This window comes from Muntiacus reevesi, chromosome 1 (assembly GCF_963930625.1).
Source record: "Muntiacus reevesi chromosome 1, mMunRee1.1, whole genome shotgun sequence".
NCBI classification, from domain to species: domain Eukaryota; kingdom Metazoa; phylum Chordata; class Mammalia; order Artiodactyla; family Cervidae; genus Muntiacus; species Muntiacus reevesi.
In genome coordinates, this window is record NC_089249.1 from 11,077,560 (window position 1) to 11,087,500 (window position 9,941).

The window sequence follows — 9,941 nt, forward strand, 5'->3', positions numbered from 1 at the left end:
ATAAACTCAAAACAGATTAAAGACCTAAATCTAAGACTGGTTACTATAAAACTTATAGAGGGAAATATGAGACTCTAATATAATATGAGACCAGGACTCTCTTTAACAAATCACCACAATATCTTTTTGGATCCATCTTCTACAGTAATGGAAATAAAAACAAACAAATAGGACCTAATTAAACTTAAAAAAGACAACCTATAGAATGGGAGACAATGTTTAAATGATGCTACTGATGTGGGTTTAATATACAAAATATGCAAACAGCTTATACAATGCTACAACAACAACAAAAACCAGTCCAGTCAAAAAAATGGACAGAAGATATAGACATTTCTCCAAAGAAGAGATACAGATGGCCAAAGGCACATGATAAAATGCTCGGCATTACTAATTATTAGAGAAATGCAAATCAAAACTAAAAGGAGGTATTGCCTCACACTGGTCAGAATGGTCATCATCAAAATGTCTACAAACAACACATGCTGTTGGCTGGAATGTAAACTGGCATGGCCACTGTAGAGAGCAGTGGAGAGGTTCCTTGAAAACCTAAAAATAGTTACCTTATGATCCTGCGGTCCCACTCCTGGACGTGTATCCAGGGGAAACCATAATTCGAAAAGATACCTGCCCCCCGGTGTTCACTACAGCACTATTAACAGTACCAAGACATGGAAGCAACCTAAATGTCCATCAAACGAGGAGTGGATACAAAAAGATGTAATACATACAATCAAATATTACTCAGCCATGAAGAGAATGAAATAATACCATTTGCAACAACATGGGTGGACCCAGAGCTTATAATAAAATAAACTACACCAAACAAAGACAAATATCAAATGATATTGCTTAAATGTGAAATCTTAAAGAAAGATACAATTGAATTTATGTCCAAAACAAACAGACTCATAGCCATAAAAAACAACTTGTGGTTATCAAAGGAGAAAGAGTGAGCAAGGGATAAATTAGGAGGATGAAATTAACATATACACACTATAATATATAAAATAGATAATCAATAAGGACCCACTGTATAGCACAGGGAACTATATTCAATATTTCATAAAACCTGTGACAATTATTACAAAATCTGATGTTTATATATGTGTCTGTGTGTGTTTTCTGAATCTCTGTGCTCTCCATCTGAAACTAACATGATGCTCTACATGGGCTCTACATCTGAAGCTAACATGATATGGTCAATCAACTATACTTTGATTTTAAAAAAGTCACAGGGACTTCTCTAGTGGTCCAATGATTGAGGATCTACCATCCAGTGCAGGGGATGTGGGTCTGATCTCCCTGCAACTAGAAAAAGCCTGTGTGCTGCCATGAAGACCCAGTGCAGCCAAAATTAATAATATTAATAATAAAGTTGCAGTGGAAGTAGATATTAAAAATTCTCATTACCGGAAAATAAATAAATAAAAGCAGAACCCAGAGTGCTATGCAGAGCACTGCAACCAACTTTTACCCAAAGGGCATTTGCTGAACTGGGTGGACTTAAGCTTTATTTTTCAAAACTTTGATGCTTAGGGAATCTGAAAGAAAATAGAGAAATTAACAGCTTGTGAATATAAATCTAAACACCTACTACATAAGACCACAATAATGTTCATGCTACAGTCTGCTATGCAGCAATGGCCACATGCAACAGCACCGGTAAAGCTTGTAGCACCGTGGGGGGAAAAAAGTCTCAGAAGACTACATACAGGATAGCATACTTTCTAGAGAATTCAAAACAAACCGGGGGGTACTCTTTTGCCCCCTTCTGATGCCTATGTCAGAAGCTTTCTCTATCTCCTTTATACTTTAATAAAACTTTATTACACACACACACACACAAAACCGAACTGAACAATATCATTCAGACAAATGAATATACATATACCTGCAAAAATACATGTTAATGATAAAAATGAAGTTCAGGATAAGGGAAGCAAGGAGATGAGATGAAGGAGAAGCCCAGAGATAGATAAAAGTTGCCAGTACAGTTTTTTACTTTTTATTTTTTTTATTTTTTATTTTTCAGTGGGTTTTGTCATACATTGATATGAATCAGCCATAGAGTTACACGAATTCCCCATCCCGGTCTCCCATCCCACCTCCCTCTCCACCCGATTCCTCTGGGTCTTCCCAGCCCACCAGGCCCGAGCACTTGACTCATGCCTCCCACCTGGGCTGGTGATCTGTTTCACCACAGATAATATACATGCTGTTCTTTTGAAACATCCCACCCTCACCTTCTCCCACAGAGTTCAAAAGTCTGTTCTGGCCAGTACAGTTTTAATTCTTAGGTTGCATGGAGGATTTATGAGCATTCATTGTGTTATTACAGTATTAGATACATAAACATAAAAATTAGACAAATGAAGAACATAAATGGACAAATAAGATTAGTTATAAAACCTAAGAATCATAATTAGGCCAATTCTCTGCATCTGAGGGCAAAAATAATGTTATACAGAAATGCAGAGAATGACGAACAGTCAAGATATTTTTGAAGAATAACAAAGTGGAGATTTACCTTACATTAGACACAGTATAAAATTATAGTAATTATATCAGTGTGTGGTTTAACATCTGAATAGAAAATGGAATAGAATTGAGAACTCAAAATTTAAGTTAGGTAATAAAATATGCAAAATAAAACATACAGTATGATTCCATTTATATAGAATTCAGAGCAGATAAAACTAAGCACCGCTGTCTTCAGGAACGCTTGCATGAGTAGCATAATTATATAGAAAAGCAGAAAATTGCAACAGATGTCAGCTCTCGGGTGTCTGGTGTTGACAGTAAGATACTGACCACAGTGTTTTAACTTGGATGAGTTTCACGTAGCATTCTTTTAAACATATGGACCACCAGCCCAGGTGGGAGGCATGAGTCAAGTGCTCGGGCCTGTTGGGCTGGGAAGATCCAGAGGAATCGGGTGGAGAGGGAGGTGGGATGGGAGACCGGGATGGGGAATTCGTGTAACTCTATGGCTGATTCATATCAATGTATGACAAAACCCACTGAAAAATAAAAAAAATAAAATAAATTTAAAAAAAAACCATGCATTATAAACATACATATGTTTTTATCTTCACAGTTCATAAAAAAAATGGGAATGAATTAACTAGTTCTATAATATACCTGGTGCTAGAAAAATAATATTTGCAGGCCAACCATCCATTTCCTGAGAAATAAAAGCAGCTTTAGAGAATATACTGACTTAAAAGGGAACATCCTGCCTTTCCTGTGCGTTAAGTTGAAACCAAGAAACTTAAAACTTTACTTTCAAAAAGAAAATTCTGACTCACTTGGGAAAATTCCTCCACATGTTAATATTACTGGACTGTTCAATGTCTTGGAAGGTACTAGGCTAAAAGATCAGAAGAGTAACACTGATTTATTTGTTTGAGGCTTGGTTTCCTGGCTGTTTCTACAGAAGGGCAAGGAACTGTTCCCTTTGTATTGATACAAGTGCTAGAGAACATGTAGCCAACCATTTTGCAAAAGAAAGATTAGACTTTGCATCAAAAACAAAGACATGGGACACAAATGACATCTGAGCACAGCCCTCTCCAAAACACCTGTCATGTGGAAAAAGCAAAGGAGGTCAGGGGCAGGTGCTGGAGCGTGAACTGAGAGCTCCACTCACAGTCGTTCACAAGCTCATAGAAGAAAAGAGTGAGTCCAAAATTTTAGAGCAGGCTGAGACAGACCCTAAGTATGTTGAAAGGGAAAGTTCATGTCCAGAGATGCTTTGTGCATCACTTAGTCAGACAAACCCCAAGCATGGTTCTAGTATACTCTCTAGTGCATAATTCTGGGGACAGTTGCAGGCAGCAAAGACGACAAACTCATTGCTACCACTGAGTTTTAATTCCCTTAGGGTAGTAAGAAGAAATTTCTAGAGAGAAACTTGACTTTATGGTACAATGGCTTAAGAGAGTTGGAAGCCAGAAATCTGCTGCTTCTGAAAATGAACTTCCTAAGAATTTCACAACTTCTGATTCTTGTTCTCAGAACCTAAGTGGCCGTGTAGACATGTTGTGTTCCTCTGGGTACAGGTTAGCAGGACTCTGTGATCTATCACACATGGGCATATATGACTCACAGTCTGAATAAATAGATGCACATTCTCAACAACGAATCCTGCATAGAAATTTTCTAAGATGTTGCCAACTCACCCTAGTCATGAGTTTGTGTTTTCTAGATATGAAAAAGCATATAGTAAAGAACATTAATTTTTTAAATTTTGAAAAAACATAAAGTTACATTTTAAACCACCACCTAAAACCTTTTGCTTCTCTTGTAGCTCAGTTGGCAAAAAATCTCCTGCAATGCAGGAGACCTGGGTTCAATACCTGAGTCAGGAAGATTCCCTGGAGAAGGCAACCCACCCAGTATTCTTGCCTAGAGAATCCCATGGACAAAAGAGCCAGGCATGCTACAGTCTATGGGGTCACAAGAGTCGGACACAACTAACCAACCTAAAATCTTTTAAATATATATATGTTTTTATTTTCACAATTCAAAAAAATGGGAATGAATTAACTAGTGCTAGAATATACCAGGTGCAAGCCCATCAAGTTCATCTGCCCGTGAGATTCTCTAGGCAAGAATACTGGAGTGGGTTGCCATTCCCTTCTCCAGGGGAGCTTCCTGACCCAGGGATCAAACCCAGGTCTCCTACACTACAGGGAGATTCTTTATCATCTGAGCCACCAGGGAAGCCCGAAAACCTTTCCTCTTTTGTGAATTTACAAATAGTCATTGTGTTTGATAACCTATTCTCGTTGAATCATGAAAAGTATTTCATTATTCTAAGTTTCATACTTATATTTAATGGCTGTTTATATTTGACATGTCTCTAATTTATTCAGCTATGCTGAAGGAAGGAATTCTTTTATTTGCCATGAATTTTAGCAGGATAAGATACATATGGGGCTTCCCTGGCGGTCCAGTGGTTAAGAATCTGCCTTGCAATGCAAGGGACATGGGGAATGATCCCTAGCATGAGAGGATCCCACATGCCGCGGAGCAGCTAAGCCCATGTGCCACAACTAAGGTTGTGCTCTAGAGCCCCTGAGCCTGGAGCCTGTGCTCCCAGCGAGAGAGGCCACCAGCGTGAGTCCATGCACCACAAGGAACAGTAGCCTCCACCCCGCAACTAGAGAAAGCCCACAGGCAGCAGTGAAGACCCGGAGCAGCCAAACAGTAAAGTAAAGAAATCAGTCTTTAAAAACGATACATCTGAATTGTATTTTATGGAAATAATCAAGGAAAATGGTCTGCAAAATCAAGGAAAAGCCATGATTTTCTACTCAGCAAGTTTAGAAGGTATCAGGGGAAGAAGAGATTTGTCAAAATTCTTCAAATGAAAAGCCAAACAACGTCTGAGAAGCTACAAAATAGAGCAGGCAAAACAAAGGGCAAAAGACAAGAGCAGAGAAGAGACCAGTGGGTCCTGAAAAGAAAGAGACCAGTGGGTCCTGAAAAGAACTTCTTTTTCTAGTGAACACTATTGTGGAAAAGGTGTAAGCGGTCAATGGAGGTGACTCTTGAAGCAATATAGGCTCACTCCTCTTATATATACCTTTGTCTAATAATTAACTATGTGTATAATAAAAAGCACACTGATATTTTTCTTCTAGAATGTTGACTTGGACTGTACTTGAAATATGTATAGCTAAAGACAAACAAAGGAACTACATTTGTTGTCTTAATTGAAGAAAACACAATTCTGGGCTCATGACTAGCTGTGCTCTGCCAAAAGTAAAAGGAGGTTACAATAGTCTATGCAAACTTTAATCTTAAATAAAATTATTCTTCCTAGAATTCCAGGCGTTGTTATTGGACCTATGGCAGTAACAGATTATTTAATCTCACCGAATCCTCACCATCATAGAATCAAGTTTGAAGGCACTAACAGACTCATTACTTTTTCTGCAATATAGTGATTTACAGTGTTTTATTATTTTCAGGTGTACAACACAGTGATTTGGCATTTTTTGTAGATTATCCTCTATTTAAAATTATTATAAAATACTGGTTATATTTCCTGTGCTGTGTAGTACATCTTTGTGTCTTATTTATTTTATTCCTAGTCTTTGTACCTCTCAATCCCCTTCCCCTATCCCAGCCTCCCACAGTCTGCTTCCTGTTGGTAGCCACTAGTTTGTTGCCTGTATCTATGAGTCTGTTTTTGTTACACTTGTTTTATTTCTTATATTGCACATGTAAAAGAAAACATAAAGGTATTTTTCTCTGACTTACTTCGCTAAGCAGATGGATATATATCCAAAGAAAATGAAAACACTAATTAGAAAAGATATACATAGAAACAAATATGACATTGTAAAGCAATTATCCTCCAATTAAACATTAAAAAAATAAATATAAAGAGGCAAAAAATATCTACAATAGCCAAAATATAGAATCGACCTAAGCATCCATCAGCAGGTGGATGAATATGTGATATGCAATTAGATAGATACATGTGTGCATACACACACAATGAAATATTACTCAGCCATAAAAAATAATGAAATTCCACCGTTTGCTGCAACATGGAGGGTATAGTGCTTAGTGAAGCTGTCAAACAGAGAAAAACAGATTCATTCTTAATTTCAGTAGCAAGTACTCATCAAAAATATCACTTTATTGGCAAAACAATCATAGTACAATACTATTACATTCCATAGGCACTAATAATAATTAAGATGATTGTATTGATGATTGTAATGGTCATAGCTCATATTTTTGTAGTCTGATACTTTTCAAGGATGCTCTGCATAGGCAGTGCCCTATATCCTCATACACAAATTAGTTGCCAGCCTTAAGTTAGGTACTGTCTTATAGAAGAACCTAGGCAATCATAATTTTTATTCAGACAAAGGAAATCTGGTGTGTCTACACAGCAGACCTGTTGTAGTAATCAGTATTTCTAGATCTTTTCACATTTCTGAAGCTAATGAAAAGAAGATTGAAAACACATGAAAACACTAAGGCGATGACAGTCACTTCTTTCTTTTCCCACATAATACTACTGATGGATAGTCAAGGATAAAGTGTAGTCACAGGATTTAAGTTCCGAGGATAAGACTTGGCACTTAGTTCATAGTATTCATGGAAGTTGGTGACTCACAAGTTACAAGTGGAGCATATATTAGGAAGGACTCTTCAGTGGCAAGTAACAGAAATCCAGTGTAAACTGACTTAAACAGAGATCCATTGGTTCAGGTGACCAGGAGGTTGTTAACGACCTAGCATTATTAACGACTAGCTTCCAGCCCTCCAGCAGTGGCCGCAAGAGACTGCCTTTGTGCTGGCTCTGCTGTGTTATGTGGGCTGCGTTCCCACGCAGGCTGGCTCCGCACACCTCTGTGACGCCCAGTGGAAGCTCCAGGCTTTTACTTTCTGCGAACTTAGTAATAATTCACCAAGTGATCATTCTTGGCAGAAGACCTGGTAATGAGTTTCGCTGACCAGGTCTGATTCATCTTCTGAGCTGGGATCAGGGAAGGGGCAAACCCTGCCCAGCCCACAGGGCTGATTCCCAGAGAAGGAGAGAGAGTCTTTGACTATAAGAAGAGATGCGAAACCACAGATGTCTAGTATACAGAAACTCGTATACTTGTCCCCCGTGAATGAGGGTTACAGAGTAGGGAGAAGAGCTTTGGGAGGCAGGAAGATCCTAATTTGGAATGTAAGATTCTCCCGTATGTTTATAGGTACCGGGACTACCGTGACCCTCCTCATTCCCTGGCGCCCTACGGCTACACGCTCCAGTTCTGGCACGTCCTAGCAGCCCGACTGGCTTTTATCATTGTGTTCGAGGTAACTTTTCTCACCCAATGCCTTGATTTCCTTTGACCTAATGAAGTAAATAGAAGTAATGGATGAATGTAAGTTACAAGAACTTTCAATGTGATTTATGGATTGTCTAGAAGCAGGATAAGTTATACTGTGCAATCTTTTTCTCACGTTCTTGTCTTTAATTAAAGTCCTTGAATTTTCTAAGAAATATTTGAAAGTTCACTGTTGATTGTTAATGGATAAGTCAGGAATCTTTGGTCCTAAGTTTAATATTCTTAGGGCTGTGGTTCTTAAAATTCAGGAAAATTGCCATTTTTCCATCCCCACTCCCAGAGACTCTGATACATCATGCCTGCAATTTGCTTTTCACAGTCCTCCAAGATGCTTCTGATGTTCAGGGACAGTGTTTAGAAAACACTGAAATGACTCTTACAAGTGGCAGCCTCTGGTTGTGCATCATCATGACATTACGTATGAACTTATAAAGTATAATCTACCTAGTAGATTATGCCTGTATTATGTGTCAATAAAATTATATCATCTATTTTCTCCTAGTCTTTAAGAAAACTGTATTAAAAATAGTTTGCATTCCCATAACTGTATTCCAAAATGGAAATTTCATCTCTCGTTACATATATTAAAGCCAGATTAATGCAAGTGAAGGCTGCCTCTTGGCTCAGACTGAAAGTCCTATGCAGGCATACCTCAGAGATAGTGCAGGTTTGCTGCCAGACCACCACAATAAAGTATTTTGCCATCCGTGGAGCCTTTAAAATATCTTCTTACAATTATTACAATAACACCCATTTTGTGGGTGAAGGAATTGAGGTTCAGAGTGACTTCTGCTCAGGTAAACCGTCTTAAGTGCTAAAAGTGGAGCTGGGATTCAGACCTGGCCTTCTGACTCCGTGGTCCTTTCTTCTGGCTCTCCTTTGCATTCTCTGGCCATTGCTTCTCCACCTTCTTTTCTGAATCCTCATTTCCTATGTGGGGCCATCCCACCAAGTTCAGTCCTCGCCGACCCTGTGACCCTCTCTCCTCACACACACCTCCCCTGGCTTCATCCCACTTTCCAGACACTCCAGAGGCTCCACATCCCTGATCCTGACCAGCTCCCAGGGCTTTTTCAGTTCAGGCTGCACAGTAGACCTGACTCTGCTGTATTCTCCCCTGTGTTTTTAGCACCTCGTGTTTTGTATAAAGCACCTCATTTCATATCTGATCCCAGACCTCCCAAAAGATCTAAGGGATCGAATGAGAAGAGAGAAGTACTTGATTCAGGAGATGATGTATGAAGCAGAACTGGAGCGTCTCCAGAAGGAACGAAAGGAGAGGAAGAAAAATGGAAAAGCACACCACAATGAGTGGCCGTGACCAGGTCGGTGAGAGGTACGTTCACGGTCTGAGATCTCTCCTTGGCTGGGAGGGGCGCTTTTAACTCCTTGGAACAGAGCTTGCCCTTGTTCTCTTGATAGGGATGAAAATAAATCCTTTTAAGTTACTCACACAGTCACATCTGACTCTTTGATCCCATGGACCATGCCAGCCAGGCTCCTCTGCCCGTGGAGTTCTCCAGGCGCGAGTATTGGAGTGGGTTGCCGTTTCCTTCTCCAGGGGATCTTCCCGACCCAGGGATTGAAACCAGGTCTCCTGCATTGCAGGCAAATTCTTTACCGATTAAGCCACTAGGGAAGCCCAGTAGTAAATAATCCTTTAGAAGCTTCCAAAACCACCTTGTTTCTTCCTTTAATTGCAAATTTAACCTAATCTTCCCTTTGCACACAACTCCTGTGGCTCTTCTCTGCCTCCCTGTCACACTCTAGCCTGGCAGCCAAGATCTTCACGAATTGGCCTGTGTGTCCCCCAAAATAACCTTGCCCCACAACCACATCCACTGCAGTCTGGCTCTTCCCTTTCATCAGAAAGAAGGGGCAGGTTACCCTGGGGATATTAAATCACCTTTTCATCTCACCCACGATGGCCTCCCCTCCATCACCCAGGCATCAGTTCTTCCCAGGCTGACCCATGTCACGCCACACCTTCTAAAAAGGTTTCCCCAGACTCATCAGCCCACAGAGACTCACTCCTGATAAACATCTCTGGTTACTGCATCAGTACCACATGTA

At 39.7% G+C, this 9,941-nt stretch overlaps 1 protein-coding gene across 1 annotated transcript in view; it reads left to right on the forward strand.

Annotated features, from left to right (window-relative positions):
• Positions 1 to 9,941, forward strand: part of ANO4 (anoctamin 4) — a 215,330-nt gene that overhangs the window by 201,555 nt on the left and 3,834 nt on the right. The window contains exons 25-26 of the mRNA XM_065921006.1: positions 7,731 to 7,836; positions 8,998 to 9,204. Of these exons, the coding sequence (XP_065777078.1) occupies positions 7,731 to 7,836; positions 8,998 to 9,189 (298 nt within the window). The 3' untranslated portion in view covers positions 9,190 to 9,204. The remainder of the gene's footprint in view (positions 1 to 7,730; positions 7,837 to 8,997; positions 9,205 to 9,941) is intronic.